The 22,014-nt window shown below is 35.0% G+C and overlaps 1 protein-coding gene across 4 annotated transcripts in view; it reads left to right on the plus strand.

Moving 5' to 3' along the window:
- Nucleotides 1-1,812: 1,812 nt before the first annotated feature.
- LOC149836507 (stomatal closure-related actin-binding protein 1-like) overlaps nt 1,813-22,014 on the plus strand; it is a 32,596-nt gene continuing 12,394 nt past the window's right edge. For 2 of the 4 annotated variants that reach the window (XM_090005384.1, XM_090005386.1), the window contains exons 1-7: nt 1,818-1,983; nt 2,932-3,240; nt 4,125-4,253; nt 13,183-13,275; nt 14,711-14,851; nt 16,187-16,255; nt 17,744-17,827. In XM_090005384.1, the coding sequence (XP_089861510.1) occupies nt 2,965-3,240; nt 4,125-4,253; nt 13,183-13,275; nt 14,711-14,851; nt 16,187-16,255; nt 17,744-17,827 (792 nt within the window). In that variant the 5' untranslated portion in view covers nt 1,818-1,983; nt 2,932-2,964. Of the gene's footprint in view, nt 1,984-2,931; nt 3,241-4,084; nt 4,254-13,182; nt 13,276-14,710; nt 14,852-16,186; nt 16,256-17,743; nt 17,828-22,014 lie in introns of those variants that run through there. The other 2 variants (XM_090005385.1, XM_090005387.1) reach the window with 2 other exon arrangements.

The raw sequence follows: 22,014 nt of genomic DNA on the forward strand, positions 1-22,014 counted from the left end.
GTATTTGAAAGCAAAACTGGTAAAGAATAAAATATATTTGTCGCAGCCATCGACTCAAGTGCATTGGTTGTTTAAATATGAGCTCTCGAAAGGGTTTGACTCACATAATCACTCATTAAAAATTTTGTGCAAGGTACGTGCCCTTGATGAGGTTCATTTCACCCAGACCAATGTTGTCAGTATCTGAATCGGACCGTATCGTTTGGCCAACGATTCAAGTGAATTATTCTGAATCTGCGAAAAAATAATTTTAAAAATATTATGTGCCAATCAGAACGTGATACATGTTAAAGTTATTAAAATGATATTTAAAAATTAATTTTAAGTTATTTTTTACATTTATTAAAAAATAGCCTATTCAGGTCAGTATCTTAAGGATTTTCTGGCCATACGATATCACTTACTGACAACACTGATCCAGACCACCACCATGGTTGAGATACGTTAATTTTAAATATATCGGGATCTCACCAGTCATCACGTTAAGTTTTTACAGTCATATGTTGATTTTACATGCTTTACATATTTTTTATTATTATTTTAAACGTATCAAATTTTGTTCTGACAAACAGAGTAGTGCCAAGGAAAATGACACACATGGCAAAAGCTTAATCAGAATCAGACAATAATTCCCTACTTAACGGTTAAACTGCCACTAAAAGTTACAAAACTATTTTTTTGTTTGACAGAGAAAAAATGAGGTTAGGCAGACCCCTACCAGTTATACAACAATACCAATGGGATTCAAATTTGCTACACCCCAACACAAGGTGACGTGCACCAACCACTCCTCCTGCCAGATAAGCGGATCCCCGCCGGTAATCTCAAAACATCCTAGAGAAGAGAAACCTTCCCGCACTCATTCTTTGTCAATTTCAAAACTTTCTTTGCACTGTATAAATGACAGCATTGCATAAAAGAGGATTATTTTTTGTGTTCTTACTGGAGTCACTATGTATGCATAGGTTGAGAAATGTGGCTCATTAAGGTGTGGGCGTGCTCATCATAAGGATACTCAATTTACTCTTCGTTCTGTCTCCTTGTAGGGCACCTTTTGTGTGTTGTAGAAATAGGCGGTGGCGAGTTGAAAACGAGCTCCTCTTTCCCTGGTACGCCCTTGAAAAAAAAAAAGACCGTGGTTGGGTGTTGTGTATCGTCTCGTATCCGCATAAAATCAATACGCTTTACCCCTGAGTCGATTATTTTTTAATAAATATAAAAATACTTAAATTTATTTTAATGGCTACTGACTAACATATAATATTTTTTATTATTTTTTAGTCGATTTAGAATGATTCACTTGATTTCAGGTATAGGCTGATTCTCTTGGCGCAGCGACACTTTCCGTAAGAAAAAACACTCCCATGTTTGTGTAGGGATGCCAACAGTTTAGATTTGTGTTAGATATTCGAATCCGGGATCGTAGTAACAAATGGATTTGGTTTGAGGTTTTACATCCAAATTTCTATATGAACCTGAAGCAGTGAAGACAATATGATTCCATGAATACTGGAGTCCAATTTTGTGTAGAAGTGTTCCGGAATCCTGATTAGCTATTTTATGCTAATATATATCGGTCCAAATTCGGAACTGATCTTTTTCTTCCAAATCCGAATCTGATTCCCTATTTTGATTAGGTCTGATTTAGCAAGCCGGCATCCGAGCCGAATCCAACCCGGTTACGAACGTTCAGTTTCCCGTGTCATTTTTATCGTGTCCATGTGACGCAGCAACCAGGTCGTTGAGAGGGCGAAGGAATCCTTCTCCTTTCCAAAAAGGCGACTCAACCAAATATTCTTCTCTATCGTCTTTTTCCCACTCGCTCTGTTTTAAATCTCTCTCTCTCTCCGATCGCTCGCAGGGAGATGCGAAACTGCAGGCGCCGGAATCGTCTAAATTCTTCTACGCCGGTCTATTCCGTTCCTTCTCGGGCTTTCTTCCGATCGGAATCTGAAGTCCGCTCTCTGTGTTTTTGGTGATAGGGTATCTTTTCTTCGTCTTCTTGCAGTATAGTTTTCGTTTTCGCTTTGCTTCCTCGTTACTACTTTTATGGTTCAAAATCAGGAGTTTTTTGTGCTTTCTAGCGTATCTGTATTAGCAGTAGAAGCGATGGTTTCGTTTTCCCAGTCTTTCGTAGTCTCCAACCGGAGTTCTCGTTGGTGGAGAGGCGAGGAATCGCTAAATTCAATTATTTCTGTCTTAAAATTGTTTTAGCTATTTGGTTTGGTGGTTGATGAGATCCTTATGGTTGGTGTCTTGATTTTATCTATTCTACGTATATATTTTGTTTTTTTTTTTTTTTTCTTGCCGAGGTGGTCGGGGAGATTTTATATTTTTCTCTGCAAGGGAAAATATCGCGATATATGAAAAACTTGTTGTTCTCAAGAAATATTCGGGAAACTAACGTTGTACATAAACATCTAAAGACGTAGGACTACACACGAATAATAATAACATAAATAAGAAAATGTAAAAGTTCAAAACTTTCCAATATAACGTTAAGATCAGAATGAAATGATGGCATTTTAAATATAAGCGATATTTTGAGAGTATTGGAGTTTTTGGGTTATTCATTGGATTCTGGAAACACCGCGACAAAGTTGAGAAAGTTTCCGTATATCGAGGAAGCTTTTTTACGATAGTTTGGATACAGCATTCTCGTTGTAAAAATATTATTACTAAAAATATAATCGTTGAAATTTTAAAGCAATCATTGAAGATAATGTATTTGGTTTCTGACATTCCGGAATGATTTTCCATTGAAGAAAATTGGTGGTGTCAGGGATATGTTGGGTATATTTTATATGATCGAAGATATTCTCTGCTCCTTGCCTTGGCGTTGAATTAGATTTGGAAAATTGAAGCTTTCATGTAATTAAGATACTAATCTTTTGTGGGGTTTCGTGTTTAATTCGTTTTCTTTGTTGGTAGGATTTAGAAGGGAGTAACAATCAGTTGCTTACGATGAGGATGAACGGGGTAGAGGGCTCTATGCAGAACGAATCAATTCAGTTGGTCTCAGCTGATGTGAATTTTGCCACTAACCGATTCCCAGATTATAGAATCGGGGCAAATGATAGAATTGTGGACCTAGAAGAAAGCATGGATGTACCATCCATGAAGGAGGTTGTTGCTCGGGAGACTGCCCAGCTGCTGGAGCAGAAGAAAAGGTTGTCGGTGAAGGATCTTGCGAGTAAATTTGAGAAGGGTCTAGCTGCAGCTTCGAAGTTGTCTGCTGAGGTTTGCTTGTTCCTTGTAGAAAATTTCTTAAATTTGCAGTAGGTGTTTGAATTTCAAGCTACTGTTTGCATGGGAAACAAAAAGCTTTAACCTGTTTATTAGTAATTGATGAAGATGAACAGCAAATTTTATATATAATCCATCTCCATGCTTGATGGAATTGATGCCTCAAGATGATATAACTGACTTCCTAAATAAGAACTTAGTGTCTTATATTCCAAATGTTAATTTTAAAATGCTTTAAATATTACAGGAAATTTTCTCAAAAAGAACAGGAAATATTTGCGTGAGCATTTATTTATGGTTCACAACTTCCTACTTCATAGTTTTGTGTTGCATTTCCATCTCCAAGTTTAAATGTTAGAATCTACACCTGCAAGTTGAAATCAAAAGCAAGGTGCTATGCTTTTTCTTCAATCTACAATTGGGGCAACCAAGAAATCAAAGGTTGATTCCCATCGGAAATAAGTATGAATATGAGGGCCAGGGTATAAAGCTCCAATCTCTAACTTCTCATTCTATAGAAGATATTTTTTCTCCTTAAAATTTAAATGCTAAATGTGTTTCATGATTTTGTCAGAAAATTCAATGTTTACAGAGTTGTGAGCCTGAATCATTTTATTCAAAATGGAGAAGAAAAATAAAATCACTCATGCCCATCCATATAAAATTTGTCAGTATGGTGAAATATACTAACACATAGTTCTGGCTTATGTGGGTCTGATCTTACATTGGAGTTGAGTTGCATTTCCGTATCCCATGTTGAAGTGTGTCAACCTTTTTATGGTTCAATTTGCTTTGCAATACCAAAGTTGGGTTCTCTGGTTTTCATTGGTATTTTCAGGTGGGCGATGCTTGAAAATTTGTCTTTGAACTTTTCCCAGGCAAAGTTTCGAGAGGCAGCTTCACTGGACAGGCAGGTCCTTCTTAAGAAGTTGCGAGATGCTCTTGAATCATTGAGAGGTCGTGTGGCAGGTCGGAATAAGGACGATGTAGAGGAGGCTATTTCTATGGTTGGTTGATTATTGTTGTATGCTTTTGTTCCATATACTTTTATGGGATTTTAGTATCATTATGTAGGGTTTCTGTATCAATATGATTATTGTTTTGAATGTTTTATCAAGAGTCTAAATGCTAACAAGCCTTCAGTAAATGTTTTAAACTTTAATCTTATTATTGGAGGCAAATATTCTACCTAGGAGAGTGTAAATCTCTGGATTTGCAAATGGAAACATTATGAGTACATTACACACATGTGAAGTTTAAAGATGTTCACGAAGAGACAATCCACATCCAAGCACTAATACTTTATAAAAGATGTGCTCAAATGCACTCAAACAACACTTGAACAAATACGCATACAAGCGTAAAATAATCAAACATGCACAAAGGCATGCGATGAATGCATTAACCAAAAAGGAAATGCTTGTGATTCTCAAGCTTATTTTTACAAAGGGGGAGCACCCCTATATACACACATCCACACAAGAGGAGCCAACATGGGGGCTCCCAAAGGAGTCGTTGGGAGCCCCCCAATGTGGTTCAAAAAACAAAACAAAAAATAAAAGATAAAAAATAATAAAATAAAAAGAAAAAGTTAAGAAAATAATTACAAGCATAATTCCAAAGGGAATATGCGTAAAAGGGAAAATTACAGAAATACCCTTTTGGGTATTATAATAAAAAAGATATATATATATATATATATATATATATATATTTATATACGTATACATACATACATGGTATATATGTATATGTCTCTTTCTCTCTCTCTCTCTCTCTCTCTCTCTCTCTCTCTCTCTATATATATATATATATATATATATATATATATATGTGTGTGTGTGTGTGTGTGTGTGTGTGTGTATACATGTAATGAAATTTGGAGTTACATTTTAACACCCCCCCTCAAACTTACGGTGTGATGACCGCAAGTTTGCCAAGAAGGAAGTGAAACTTAGGCGAACAAAGAGCCTTAGTGAAGAAGTCCGCCAACTGATATTCAAACGTCACATACGGTAGATCAATGACCTTCTTCAAATATTCCTCTCGAACATAATGACAGTCCATTTATATATGCTTTGTTCGCTCATGGAAAGTGTGATTCTTGGCAATATAAATTGCACTTTTATCGTCGCGGCATAACTTTGTTGGTTCTCCAATGTGAACTCTCATATCTTCTAGAAGACGCCGAATCCATACAATTTCTATGGTGGTGGACGCCATGACTCTATATTCTGCTTCGGTGGAGGACAAAGAGACCTTCTGCTGCTTTTTATATCTCTAGAAAATCAATGATTCTCTTAAGAAAACACATAAACCATTGGTGGAGTGACGATTATTAGGGTCACCTCCCCAATCTGAGTCAGTATAAGCAATTAACTTTAATTCAGAAGAAGAAGACAAAAATACTCCCTTATTTACAGTTCCCTTAAGATATCTGATGATGCGAAGAACAACACTCATGTGAACCGTTGTGGGAGCATGCTGGAACTGACTGGCAATGTGGATCGCATGTGACAAATCAGGCCGAGTGATGCTAAGATACATCAACGAGCCTACCAGTTGCCTGTAAGGAGTGGGGTCGGTCAGAGAAATCCCGTCATCAATCTTCATTTTTGAGCCCACTGGTTCAGGAGTTTCGCAAATTTTATCATCGAAAATTCCTGACCTATCAATAATCTCACAAGCAAGTTTAGATTGAGATAGAAAATAACCATGTTGAGAGTAAGTAACCTCAATTCCAAGGAAATATGTCAGAAAACCTAAGTCTGACATTTCAAATTTTGAAGTCAAGACGAATTTAATACCCTTGACTCCTTGAACATCATCACCTGTGATTAACATATCGTCAACATAAAATAATAATATCGCAATCCCTGCATCAATTTTTTTAATGAATAATGCAATATCAGTATAATAGGAAGAAAAACCATTTTCTAACATTACTTTGTTAAATCTGTAATACCAGGTTTTTAGAGCCTGTTTTAAACCATAGAGGGCTTTCCGAAGGCAAAGAACTTTATCTTTAGGAATTTTCATGCCTGGTGGGGCATCCATATAAACTTCTTCATTAAAATCACCATTTAAAAGAGTACTTTTTACTTTCATTTGAAAAATGTTTCATTTTTTAATAGACGCAATAGTGATAAGACATTTGACTGTAACCATTCTGGTTATGGGAGCAAAAGTTTCTTTATAGTTAATGCCATATTCTTGGTCATACCCTTTGGCGACTAAGCGAGCCTTATATCTCTCCAGAGATCCATCGCTCTTAGTCTTAACTTTAAATACCCAACGACAACCTATAGTTTTCTTTCCAACAGGCAGAGTTTAGAATTCCCATGTCAGCTTTCCTAAAAGCTTTGAGTTCATTTTCCATAGTTTCTTGCCATTCTACACATTTTTTGGCTTTCTCGAAGTTTCTTGGTTCAAAGTAAGAATGAATGACACTAAGACAAGCCCTATATCTGGGTGAAAAAGAGTCAAAAGTTACAAATCGAGTTGGAGGTCTCATATTTCTTTCAGATTGTTTGTGATCATAAACAGAAACAGACTCATCATATTGCTCAATAGCACTTCTGAAAGTATCTCGATTTTTGCGAGAATAGGTTATTGGGTCGTTTGAGATTCTATCTCCTTGAATATTGAGTGAGTTAAATTCTTCAATATCTACTTCATTTTCATCATAATGGTTTGATGATATTTCATCCTCACTAGACATATAATCATTATTAGATAGTAAGTCAAATAAGAAAGAATAATCAACATTTTTGTGGTGAAAATTATTTTTTTCAAATCCACTCTCATTTTCCAAGAATGCCACATTTCTTGACACATATAACTTATCATTTCTAGGTTCGTAACATCGAAACCCTTTTTGAGTTTCGGAATATCCAAGAAAGGCGCAGGGAATAGCCTTAGGAGAAAGTTTATCATTCTTATCTATAAGAATAAAACATTTGCAACCAAAGACTCGTAACCTATTATAATCAGGTTTCATTTCATATAAAACTTAAAAAGGAGAAATTTTACCCAAATTCCTAGATGGTAAACGATTTATAAGATACATAGAAGCAAGAGTCGCCTCGACCCAAAAGTTTTTAGGAATATTTTGGTATATAAGAAGTGTTCGAGTGGTTTCAATGATATGCCTATGTTTTCTTTCGGCCAACCCATTTTGTTGAGGGGTTTTAGGATAAGACCTTTGGTGAACAATACCACTATCTTCAAGATACTTCTTGAATTCATTGGAGAGATATTCTCCTCCAGAATCACTTCTGAATATCTTAAGATTACTGTTAAATTGATTCTTAATCATCACATGAAATGATTTAAAACATGAAAAAACTTCATGCTTATGTCTAAGAAAATAAATCCAAGGGTACCTAGAAAAGTCATCCACAAAAATTACATAGTAGGAAAATCCTCCTTTCGAAACAATTGGTGTTGGTCCATAATGAACGATTTCGAAAGATTTAGAAGTAAACATAGATCTTTGTTCAAAAGGCATACTTCTCATTTTTTCAAGAATACAATCATTACAAGAGAATGTATTTTTACAAAGATTTTTAGAAAAATGTAAATAAGATAACTTGGTGATGTTAGGATGACCAAGTCTTTTGTGCCAAATATATATCCTTATGTCTGGCAACATTACAAAAAGAATTTTTTGGAACTTGAAGAGAGTCCATATAGTATAAGTCTCCCTTCCTAGAACCTTCCCCAATCAATTTCCCAGACCGACGATCCTGTATTAAACATTTATCAGAAAAAAATTTAATATCGCATCCATGGTTCGAGAGTTGAGAAACAAAGAGAATATTCAAGTTTAATTTATGTATAAATCTAATTTTTGGAATACAAAAATCTTGAGTTTTAAAATTATCTATGCCTTTAATTTCAAGACAAGTCCCATCCGCAATAAAAACAAAAGATGGCAAAATATTTTTCGAATAATCGGAAAGAGAATACATGTTTGGGGACATATGAAAAGGCGCACCCGAATCCAAAAGCCAAGAAACTTTACCTGGAGGGGAAACGATAGACACAACGGCACCAGAGGTGGCTCCCTTGAGGAGAGGTTGGAGAGCTTCCACTATTTAATTTAGTGAAAGAGATCCATTTGAAGACGTCTCCTCCTTTTGCAGTATACCAGTGATCGCCATGTCTAGAAGTTTCTTCCACTTAGGGCATATGGGTTTGATATGCCCCGGTTCTTTACAAAAATGACAAATAATCTTGCTATAGTCCTTCCTTCCTCCTTGTCCACTATTTTCCCCTTGATTTTGAGTTTTAAAATGAGGAGGACGATAGGTTCTTACATTATTTTTAGGCTTAGACACTGCATTGACCCCATCATTGTCTTCATAGTTAGAGGGGACCGCAAACACATTTGACCCTTGCTTACTTATACCCATACGGGTTTCTTCACCACTTAATTTGGTGAGAACATCCTCAAGAGAAGGAGGAGTGAAAGATGACAAAAGAGAAGACTTTATTTGCTCAAATTCGGGCCTTAGCCCATTCAAAAAATTAAAGAATCGATCTTCTTCTAGTTGTTTGTGATGAAGTTCAATCGCTTCTCCACTCCATTTTGGTTCGAGCATGGCAAACTCGTCCCAAATGGAAGAAAGATCGACGAATTATTCTCTAACGGTCATTGTTAGGAAATGACTTTAAATACAATAGGTTCAAGAATGAACAAATAAACATGCACATGAAGTGCGAATACACACACCCACTAAGGGGTAACCGAATGTACATAAAGTGCCAACACACAAACCCACTAAGGGGTAAAGCCACAAAGGCTAAAAAATAATGATCTTCATTATTGGTGGGAGGTAAAACCCCAAAAAACCACACTTGAGAAGGGGGAGAGACCCCTTTATATATAAGAGGGGAAAGGGAGATTGAGGGGGCCATTGGGGCTTCCACTAGGTAGTCGTTGGGGAGCCCCAACGGTCATATTTATGACCGTTGGGCACCCCAACGACTACACAAGTGGGGGCCCCAATGGTCCCATGTGATACATTTAATAAAAGAAAAATAAAGAAATAAAAAATAAGAAAATAAGAAAAGAGAAAATAAACTTAAGAGAAAAATACATGATGAAAAGACCAAAATACCCCTATCAGGTATTTTGGGTACAACATAAAAATATACATATATATATACACACATGTATATATATATATATATATATGTATGTATATATGATACATGATACATGATTATCTTTTAACAGTCATGTCACCTTGGAGAAGAGTAAGAGCCTTTTTTTTAAGGTAGTATTTATGGGATAAATCCCTTGACGTATAAATTTTTTCAAGATAATGCCAAGCTTCCGAAGCTTTCTTGAACTTAATAATATTGACATTAATCTTAGTTTCAACCGATGAAAAAATCCAAGAAAGAATCTTGAAATTTTTTATTTCTCATTCATCGTGCTTCTTAGAATAATCCTCAAGAGCTTTGGTTCTTTCGTCCCCTTCAAGGATCTTGATTTCACCTTCCGTTATCATGGTGATCTTTGGTTCCGGTTACGGGATTGTGCCTTTCACGTAACCCCAAAGACCCTTCCCTTTTATATGAGCCTCCATGTTCCCGGCCCAAACGTGATAGTTGGAGCCATTTAGTTTAAAACCGAGAGCAAAATGAGACTCTTTTTCACCCATTAGAGATGAGAGATGGAAGAAGAAATACGTACCAAAGTAAGATTTTTATATCTTACTTGTCGCAAAGCTCTTCTAAAATATTGGAGGAAGAGAATCCACCACTTCAATCTTCAAAACACCAAAGCCATGCTTTTCGAGGCACTCGAAAAAACGAAGAATCCCACGATCTTCTATCTTCAACCAAGCTTTGATACCATGTAAAGATGTTCACGAAGAGACACATCCAAGCACTAATACTTTATAAAAGATGTGCTCAAATGCACTCAAACAACACTTGAACAAATACGCATACAAGCGTAAAATAATCAAACATGCACAAAGGCATGCAATGAATGCATTAACCAAAAAGGAAATGCTTGTGATTCTCAAGCTTATTTTTACAAAGGGGGAGCACCCCTATATATACACATCCACACAAGAGGAGCCAACATGGGGGCTCCCAAAGGAGTCGTTGGGAGGCCCCTAATGTGGTTCAAAAAACAAAACAAAAAATAAAAGATAAAAAATAATAAAATAAAAATAAAAAGTTAAGAAAATAATTACAAGCATAATTCCAAAGTGAATATGCGTAAAAGGGAGAAATACAGAAATAACCTTTCGGGTATTATAATAAAAAAGATATATATATATATATATATATTTATATACATAGAGATACATATACATATATATATGGTATATATGTCTCTCTCTCTCTCTATATATATATATATATACATGTAATGAAATTTGGAGTTACATTTTAACATGAAGCACTATACCTACTTTCATTTTCTTTGATCCATTTATTTGGTTTGTGGAAAAAAGGAACGCGTTGATCACGTGCTGTGTGAGCATTCTGTAGAAGCTTGGCTGAGGGCTTTACTTTTTGAACTTTCTGTTATTTTTCTTGGGTTGGTGGTTTTAACTTTCACAATTGCTATCCTTTTGTCTGTAGACTTCTGCATACCTCACACCTCAAATTAAGTATGCCTTCTCTTTCTATGAAACTTTTTGTTCATTCACATTTTGCTCAAATATAAATTCATCATTTAAACAGTAGGCCAAGCTTATTCTGATTAACTGACTTGGCAAAATCAAGTTTTCCTCCAACATGTATGCTTTCTAAGATTACAGAGCAAATTCAACAGTAGGTATCCTCTTGGCAAACTCCTGATGAACATCATTGTTTCAGCTTTTCAGAAAAAATAGGAAAGAAAAAAGCAATATGATATTGAAAACTTGAAGACTTAAGCAGCTATGTGAGCTGTTATACATTTGATTGTGGTGTTTCTATTTATGGTAGGACTGAGGGCATGCTACAAGCTTGGTTGTGCATCTTCCTTACAGGAAAATCACTTTCAAAATTTTGATGTTGCTTCTTCTTGTTGTTCTATTACTACTACTACCAAAGTTGTAAGTATCGTATCATTATCTATATCGGTCGGGCCCAAAATAAGATATGTATCGTATCGTAAAAAATCATAATTTTTAATATTTTTTTTCAATTTTTTAAAAAAAATCATAAAAAATTAGCAAAAATTCTAAAAAAATTTATAACACATGAAATAATGATAAATTGCATAAAATACAACCATAAAATCGCATATTAAGAATTTATGTCTCATCTTCGTCATACACATCTTTCCAGGGATGTGCATACCCCATTTCTGCATCACTCATCTCTTTTTCTTGTATTTTTTCTCTTAGATCAGTGAGTAAGCTGACATTATCAATTCACGGCATCCGGTAAATGCCTTGACATGCAACCAACAACATTGTGATGTGTCTCGACTAAATGATGTTTCAATTGAGAGATACCACTTGAAAAAATATGATGGCAATAGTTGCACTTAATTTTCAATCGGTTTTTACTTATTACTTGAGTGCTTCATTGCCATGACGGATTGTCTGATGCCATCTTAAAAAAAAAAACTCAATAAGAAGCAAAAAATAGTGATTTTTTTACCTTCACCCTCTTCATTAAGTGGAAAAATGGTGAAAATACACTCTTACTTGAGCAAACCGCAAAATTCCTCTCCCTTGCGCACGGATCGACCCTCAAATTGCTCTCACGACTCCTAGGTGTTGGAGGAGTGTGAAACTTGATTTCTACTTTTATATAAATCCTTAATTTTTGCCGATCCAACTTTACAGTAAATTGGCTGGACGTTGCAAGGGGGCAGTGCCCTCTACCCGTAAGGTGGGGGTTCGGGGGCGTGAGTCCCCGAGGCGAGAACTCTTAGAGGGTAGTTTTGTAATTTTATCCAAAATAGGTTGCCCTAGACTCCTTGTATTGAAAGAGGGCAATTCGTCTTTTGTAATGTGTGTATCTCAATCTTAATAGTGGATCTCAATGTGGTCATTGACGTAGGCAACTCTTGTCGAACCACGTAAAATCCTTGTTCTTTATGTGGTTGATTTCTTTATCTTCTTTCCGTTTTTGTTTCTTCGATCTATCGATAGTGCGATCTATAGATAGTGTTTTGAGTTGTTCTCCAACATTTGGGTCGATACCTCTCTAATAGCCTCTACACAAATGAGGAAGTCAACCCTCAAGATGTCTTTAAACCCCCCCCCCCCCAAAAAAAAAAACAAGTTTTGGCCCTTTTTTAAAGTGCGCCGAAGGTGTATCATACGATACACCCAGTATTGTACGATACAATGCGATGCGATACATAGGTGTATCATACGATACGCACTCGTATCGCGATACGAGTGTGTATTGTATCGTTGTTGCCCATAGTAATGATACAGTACAATACTTTCAACATTGAGTCATTGACTACTACTGCTATTGCTGTTGTTATTATTATTACTATTGTTGTTTATTATTGTTATTATCATTATTCCTAAAATTGAGGCTCTGGACAGATGCATTAATGTGCCCCACTTATTGAATTTTTGGAGTGGCTGAATTTATGTTTTGACCCTGACCTATGTTTATGTTTTCTCGATACGCTTCATAATCATGCACTTGTATGACACGAAATTTACACATCTTTTAGTGCTTACAACAACGCTTCATAATCATGCACTTGTATGACACAAAATTTACACATCTTTTAGTGCTTACAACAAATAGAGCTATTCATGTGGTCTATTGTGCCTCAATGTTGAAGCACTGTGCCCAAATGCTCGTTCTATATCATAAATACCATGGCTGTTTGTTGGATCAATATGGTTCTTATTTGATATTCGATATTCATCATCAACTATACTTTTCATTAATTTCAAGTTTTTAGTACATGTATTTTGTGCTAAGGTATATTAGTTCATGTAGGTGGAGGCTTTAGCTGTTCAGCTGACTCAGAGAGAAGGGGAGTTACTGCAGGAAAAGTCAGAAGTAAAGATGCTTGCTAGTTTTCTTAAGCAGGTAATGTTGAAGATTAAAACCCGTTGTTCCTATTCTCATTGTGTGTGTGACAAAACTTTGATGTGAATAACATTAGGACGAAAATTGTTCACCCTATTATGAAATAAATATTGTCCGGTGATATTTAAAAAAAAATTGTCTGTCAAGGTGGTTCAGAAACAGCAACATGATTCTCTTAATGTACTTTTTAGCATTTCGTTCAACACTTAAAGGTGTAGGTGAGGAAAGATATTGCAAAGACTGGCCCTTCAGTTGTAAACCACAAAGTTTTTTTGACTATTTAAAGGAAGCAATACTATATTGCTTACTTTTGAATTAGTAGTTATGACTTGCCTCGTTTTTAGATTCTTGCTTTTCTATTCATTTTTATCAAGAATAAATACAGATATTTCATAATAAATTTTTCGAGATTTATTGACATAAAATCAGACATATCATCATAACTTGAATGCGCATAAAATCAAAGCTTAAGACTTTTATATAAAATTAGTAAAACCTATGCTATATGAATATAATAACTACTTAAGACATGCAATGAGCCTAAATGTAATGCTAAAACATGCAACTTACATGAATTTAATAAAAAGAAAAGAAAGATCCAGGGAGGGTATGGTTTACATTTGCTATGGGCCATTGAAATGAGAGGGATCCAATCCATTTATCGGATGGATCCCTTACTCACATAGCCTCTAACATGAATGAACAAACTGAAGAAATACACTGCTTTGCCCTGGTCTATATTTTTTTGGAGGGATGTCTGTCAAAAGAAAAGGTTCTGCCCTTAGTTGCAGAGATGCTAAACTTTGACAGTTTTACACCCATATTTATGTTTCTTATGTACAATTGTTAATTCAAAGCCCCATGAAAATTGTCATATTCACTATTGACAGAATCACAGACATATGCATGTAACTCAGTTTTGCTTAAGGCTTTTTAAGCAGAGTCTGGCTTCTTAACAATGTATTGGGCAACCCCAAAATCAGTTCATACAGTTTCTTGGTATTATTAAGGAAACAGGGAAAAAAGTCCCACTTGATTTCCAAGAAAATTATGAAGCATCAAAAGCTGGAATCTATTTTCTTGTTGGAGTTGGTCTCAAGTTTTGACAAACATAGTTTTTCCAATTTATATTTTTAGATAATCAATTGCAAATTGCATTTTCTTATTGTGGAGGTTGGTTTATTAATTCTTTATTTAGTAACAGGGCAGGAATAAAAATCTTACTGAATTCCTGAGAAAACTGTCAGATTACAATCTATAATGCATTGTCTGGTTGGAGTCGGTTCTTATCACAGTGGATCCTACAAGCACAAATAATCTCCTGTACTGCTTTGGACAAAAATGTTTGTCTTTGCTGCATTTTTAATTTATAATTATTGCAAGTTACATTTGCTTATTATGAAGGTTGGTTAAGTTCACATTATCCACTCCTCAGGCTTCAGAGGATGCAAAGAAGATGGTTGAAGAGGCAAGAGCAGTTGCTCAAGCAGAAATTGAAAGTGCTAGAGAAGCAGTGCATCGAGTTGAACAAGCCTTTCTGGAACAGGAACATATGTTAGAAGCTTCTGAGAAGCAAGTTAGTGTGGACTGATCATTTATGAAGTGTGCTTTTTGGAGTCATTTTTTCCTTTTCCTATTCATATAAAGCAGCTATAAATAAAGCCAAAATTCATCATGTTCATAGGATATTTTCTGTCGGTGTCAATGCCCTATTCCTTTGCTGTCCTGTCTGGATGTGTGCTCCTTTATAGTCTGCATTTATGCTTATGAAATCTATGTTTGCAACTTGATGAACACTGCTGCAGTGTTGCCATATTTAGTTGTTTCACATTCACATTTGTCTATGCTTTTCGATATAAAAAGCCTTGTATTTCTCAGCTTCCCATAAGTTTATTGTTGGAACTACAATTATAATTGTACTTCCCTATGAGTGTTTGTTCTGGATAGAGCATGTCTGTCAAAGTTGTCTCATTTTAACTGTAAGGGTTGCATGAGTTCGAGGCTATCATATTCAACTATTTATGCACGTTCTGGTGGGACTTATAAATCTTTTGATCTTCACCCATCTTTGAGTTCCATGGGCATTCTCTGTGAAATTACTTGCTTGCGTTGTTTGTTCTGTAAGACTTACTCTTTGAATATATTTGGCCATGTAATCATGATGCTACATGTATGTCCTTTATGAGCTTAAAATGAGAACCATGAGAGTGTCAAGAGCAGTTGCAAGCTTGATGACAATTCATAGACGTAGTGTTCTGACGGTTGTGGGTTCACCCATTGTTGGGGTGATATTCCTGATGTGTTGATTGAATGTCTTAAGGTATGTGATAGGATTAGTTTTTGGGTAATATGTTGTTGTTATTGTAAGGCATAATTAGTGTCCAAGAGAATTTTAGTAATCTCGACTTCTTTGAATATTTTCTCTTGAAAGCTGTCATCTGAGCACCTTTAAAGGCAGAACAAGGATAATTGGAAATGGTTGGGCATAAGGGGAGTACCTGTTATTGGGTAGATTGTTCTTCAGCTGGAAGCTCTGTACTTAGTAGTCAATTGGTTGTCTTGTTGTTAGGGAGACAATTTGGTTAATTTTGTCCATCTAATAGTGTATATGATCGTGTCTGGTACTGACCAGTAACAGCGGGGAAAGAAAAAAAACACTTGGAGCGGACTTCCTTTATTTTGTTAAATTATGGCTTCATTCTGTAGGCAGTAATTTGATACCCTTTCACATAGATATGGATTGGAGTAAACAATGGAATTTATCATGTTGAGGACCTAACATAGATTCTTTTGGTGGACACTGAAAATTGGGGTTTGAATTACATTACATAATTAATATGAGTGCTCAAATTTGAAAAGCTTTATTATTATACTGGTGCAATTGCCTTACTGTTTCATATTGCTATTGTAGGACATGGGCGAGTTGCTGAAAGAGGTTCAAGAGGCTAGAAGAATAAAAATGTTACATCAACCAAGTAAGGTATATTATTTCTAGTTGTTTGATTAATATTATGTCATTAAGTCTCATGAATAAAGCATAACAAGATTTTGCATTTAATTGGCCATCTTAAGTTCTGGGGCTTCAGGTGCTTGATGAGTGCAGCTATGCCAAGCCAAAGTAGTAGAACGTGTTTGCATGTGCATGTGCATGTGTATGTGTATGTGTGTGTGAGTTCTGATTCCATTGAAGAGTGGCTCTCTTAAATTGTTTATCATTATTAAGAAAAAGTAACAAAGATAAAATAAGAGCTTGTTTTATAGCAATACTAATTAAACGTTAGTTTCCAGGCCAATCACTGGTGTAGGTAATATTTGTGTATGTATGTGTGAGAGATTTACAGTGCTTTGGATTTATTGTTGACAGTAATGTTAAGACTCTATAGACCTCGGTAGTTTGTTAATCCAGGTATCTTGGCTGAGATGCTGCTTTCACAGATTTGCCACTTTATTACCCGAGCTATCTGCTTTGGTAAAAAAATTTAGTGCAAGTGTTTCTTTATTAAGTTCAACTCATCATTATAGTTATTTTCCCGTTAGATGTCTTAGTGGTTTGGCTAGAGTCTCCTTTTCTCTGAGGTTTACGTTTGAGTTCCTTTTTTTTTTTGAATGAATTCTCTTTCCATTTCTATATAAGAAATATTACTGGATTTTTTTTGTTTTACTACATCACTCATGCATCAGGTTTCACTGGTGGCAAATAAATTAAGGGGTGTTTCAGTGATGTCAATTGTAATATCCAGGCATCAAATGACCCACATGGCCACTGTTCTGAAAGTTGCTAGTTCTAACGGGCTTGTTCTTTGCAAAAGCCATGTAAACATATGCATCCAAGGAATGGTTTCTCAAGCCCAAGTAGGTTTTCTGTCTCGTAGGGTTCTAGAAATGTGCATAGTATCATCTTGGTGAAACAACTATTGAATCCTCCTTTCCTGATCGGTTTACCCTCGTTGAGCGGCTCAACTAGATGTCCTTTTGGGGATGCAGGAGTTCTGTTTAACTTGTGGATGAAACAGAGGAAAATAGATGTTTGTTTCTTTGGTACAACCATACAAGTTAAAGGCAAGGGGCCTTTCAATACACTTGGAACATTCAAGTGTGCATCTCTATTCTGTTGCCAATCTTTGCATATATCCATTTCTTGAGAATATCCAATGATTTTTCTCTACCTTCCAAAACTCTAGATAAAAAAGAAAAAATTACAATTCTGTCAATACCAGTTCCCTGGGGTCTGCATCTTAATGCTAGTTTGGATACAATTTTAGGGTTCTTTTGATCTAAAAATGGTGATTTTGGACAAAAGAAAAAGAAAAAAAGTAAAAAGCTCGTGGTCTGAAATAATATACTTCGATAGTGGTACAAAAATGTTAAAACAAGGTTTCCTGCTAATGTATCTTTCTAGAAATTTGCTTTCTATTTCTGTAGATAACTGACACGACAACTAAGCACAATTTATGACCTGAACCATTAGGTTAGGGACATGGATGTGGAGCTTCAGGCCTTGCAGGTTCAACTAGCAGAAAAGTCTCTGCATGCCCTCCAACTTCGTAAAGAGGTTTGACTTTTTTTTTTCTTTGTCCTCTGTTCATAAAGATTTAATGCCCATTCATGTTTTTTTATGTATGTTGTCTTGTTGAAAACTCTGATCTGTTGTTGGCTTCCTTTCTCCATTTTACATGTGATGGATCTCTTTTTGAAGACCATTTTTGAAAAGCCTTAAAATTTTATGCATCATACGTATGTTAGATAATGTTTCTTTCGATTGTTTTTTTTTCACTGTTCCTATCTCTGATGATAGTTCTAGAGTAATGAGTAGCTCCCAAACAATCTTATCTTCTAAACCATCCTAAACAGCTTCAAAGGGACAAAGTTTTGTGTGTTTGCTTAATCCACACTCATAAATGTATTCTCTATAACTTAGTAGAAAACATGTATTAGATTAGGCATTTTTCGTGTTTAGAACTTTAGATGCATATTTAGAGTGATCAAAGATTGATGGCTCATATTGCACCAAAACTTGGTGAAATAGAAATCAATGTTTCTCATATAACCAATTCAATCCAAAGCATGGTTTGTAGTGAATAATCCATGATGGATGCATCTACATTTTAGATTAAGCAAAAAACACTTGCAAGTTGCAACTATGTTTTTCCAAAAAGTGTTTAGGACGGTTTCGGACATAAACTTTTTAGGAGCTACTCATCACTCAATAGTTCTATAGTCATTTCAATATTCGATCTGTACAAAAGTGATTATGATCTTTGTTATTTAACTCAATAACTTAAATCTCATCTTTTGGTAAATTCTGTTGTAGAAGTGCCTTGTTTGGATGACATTGGCAAGAAGGTCCTGAGGTATTGATCTTTTGCCCAGTGTCTTTCATGAGGCAGGACGCCTTTTTGCAAACTGTAGAATTTAATGCCCATAAATATACCTAGAAAGCACAGATAGGAAAATAGGTTTCATCATGTGGAGACAGTGGAGTACCACACACGATCACCAAGAAGAATAAGTTTCATTTGATGGAGTACAAACCAGGTGATATTATGAAAATACTGCAAGAAAAATGTGATATTTTAGTTTCCTTCCTAAATACGCAAAAATTTCAATGTGTTATCTTCAAAATATCGTGATATTGTCATTTATGCAAAAAATCACAATTTTACCATTATATTTGTGTTTATTCCATAGTCACTAATATCAGTATCAGCTAATCTCGGCGAGGTATAATATCAGGATATTATAGGTTTTCCAATAAATCTTAGGATATAAAAAATAAAACAAAAAAATTAAAAAAATAAGAAAAAATATATGTAAAGCTCCCTTTCCCTTTTCCCTTTCCTTCTTTATTTTCTTCCTTCCCTTCTTCTCTTCCTTTCTTCTTTCTTCCCTTGTCACAGGGCAGCCACCCATGCTCCCTTTTCTTTTCTTTCTGTCTTTTTTTCTTCCTTCCCTTCCTCTTATTTCCCTTCTTGTCTTCCTTCCTTTCCTCTTTCTTCTTTCCTTTCTTCCTTCCCTTCCTCTTTCTTCTTTCTTTCCTTTCTTCCTTCCCTTCCTCTTTCTTATTTCCTTCCTTCCCTTCCTCTTTCCCTTCTTTCTTTCCCTATTGACATTGAGGCAGCCCCCCTTATGTTTCTGTTTTAACTTTTAAAAGGTAACCCTAAAAAAAACGGTATACATTTTATACCAAAAATACCCTATTAAAAAATCTATAAAGACATACATATCCCCTTTTTTAAAAAATCCCCAAATACCCCTCCTTTAACAGTTAAAACAACAACAACTGTTGCTGGGCTGCGATAGCGATAATATTGTGATATATATAAAATTCTGATATTTTGAAAATATCGCAATATTTTACCTTTAATATTGTTTTCCCAATTTACTGCAATAATATCGTGGTATTTTCAAAATATCGACGATATTCATGGCTATGGTTTATACCATTAAAATATTGGCTATGTGTCTACATTTTTTTGCATATAATTTAATGTTTTTGTTATTTTTCCTTATATTTTATATGTTTAGTTTTATTTAATTTTGCCAATAAAATTATGAGATTTAAAATATCAATGATATTTTTCATCCAATAAGTTGCTGTCTAAAATATTTGTCACCATGGTATGAACATGATTTCAACACATCTCATATAATGTCTCTCTCTCTCTCTCTCTATATATATATATATATAGTCACTAGAATATGAGAACTAATGTGTGAACTGCGATTTTCATTGATTTTTTGTTCTTTTCTCTTGAATCTAACTGTACGGATGTGATCTGTATGCTTGGTTTTATAAAAACCTGCTCTTGAATCATCCTATTTTGATGCATAAACGAGATTTTTTTTGAGAATTTATAATCAAATTTTCATAATTTTCATAAATATTCAATCATTCAAAAATCACATTTTTCATCGAAAATACACAATCCAATGGTTGATTCCTAGCCAATTCACCATGCCAAGCACATCCACATGGCTGGATTTGCAAAAAAAGTGTTGAAAATGCCCATATTTCTATTTCTCATATTTCAGTTCTCATATTCCTGTGACTCTCTCTCTCTCTATATAAAATAGTCACATATATCACCAATATTTTGAAAATATCACGATATTAAAGCTGTAAAATGGAAAAATGATATTAAAGATAAAATATTGTGATATTTTGAACATATTGGTAATTTATATATATCGCGATAATATTGTGAATATATCGCTATCTCAAAACTCAATAGACAAGTTCAGAAAAAACCATTTTTTATAGGCCATTTTTTTAAAAATGCTGATAATTTTTCAAAAGTGTTAGTGTAAGGGTATTTTGGAATTTTAGAAAAAAAGGATATATATGTCATTAGTAATTTTTTAAAAGGGTACTTTTGGTATCAGCTTTTTAAAAGACCCTTTAGGGTTTTAAATCTTTTAATGTAAGGGTGTCTTTGACTCTTAACTCTCGATAGAATCATAGTATCGGTGGCTGCCTTGCGACAGGGGAAGAAAGAAGGAAGGAAGGAAGAGAAGAAGGTAAGGAAGAGAGGAAGGAAGGAAGGAAAGAAAAAGGAAGGGAAGGAAAGGGAAAAGAATAAGAGAAAGAAGGGAAGGAAGGAAAGAGGGGAAGAAGGGATGGAAAAAAGGAAAAAGGGGTGAGAAAGATGGAAGGAGAGAGGAGAAAAAGAAAGGAAGAAAGGAAGGAGATTTGCTTTACATCTATTTTTTTTTTCATTTTATTTTTTAAATGCAGAGATTTATTGGAAAGCCTATAATATCCCGATATTATACCTCGCCGAGATATAGCCGATACCGATATTTGTGACTATATATATATAGTAGAGCATAGGTACTTAATGATACGTGCTTAATGGGTGTTTTAGGTTTCTTTTGTTTTATTTTTAAATTCTGACCGTACACATGTGATCTATGTACTTGATTTTATAGGGATCAACTCATGAAGTGTTCTATTCCTACACATGGGTGGGTTTTTATAAGGTTCAAAAAATCAATGGTCCAAAATATTTGTAAATTTTTGAGGCTCCAAATATCAATTTTTTCATCGAAAACACATGATCCAGGTGTGGATTCCTCGTAAATCGACCATGCCCAACACATTTATAGGGTCGGAACTGCAAAAAAAAAGCATCGGAAGAGCAGAAAAACCCATTAAGCACGTATCATTAAGCACCTACACTTTACTCTCTCTCTCTCTATATATATATATATATGTCACCTGGGTACGGGTATTGTTAAAATATGTAATCTCATAGACAACTCATATCTCATATGTAATCTCATAGACAACTCATGTAATCCCTTGTAATGTTTTTCTTTCTTTTAGTTAGTTTAGTTCTAGTTTAAACCCAACTAGAACTCACTTAAAACCCAATTTTAGGACACCTTTAGGCTTCACCTTTTTGACTAGTCAAAAAGGCCTTTTTGACCAAGTCAAAAAGGTGCAGCTCCAAGGGAGCCGTTGGGCTCCCAACAGCTCTAATAGAGCCGTTGGGAGTCCAATGACTCCCTTGAGGCTCCTGTCCCCTACTTCTATAAATATGGGGTTGTTTCCCCTTGTAAAGCATTATGTGTTCTTTGTTCTTGTGGGAGTTCTCTCCCAAGTTTATGAAATCTTGTTCTTCATTTTATGTATACCTTTTTTAGGTATTGTGTATGAGCTCTTTTGTGTGAATGCCTTTGTTTCGTAAATCCTCTTTGTGAGTGTTGAAGAAACAATCCTTGTTAGGGATTGCTACA

Source organism: Nuphar pumila, chromosome 5 (assembly GCF_984573655.1).
Source record: "Nuphar pumila chromosome 5, dmNupPumi1.hap1.1, whole genome shotgun sequence".
NCBI classification, from domain to species: Eukaryota; Viridiplantae; Streptophyta; class Magnoliopsida; order Nymphaeales; family Nymphaeaceae; genus Nuphar; species Nuphar pumila.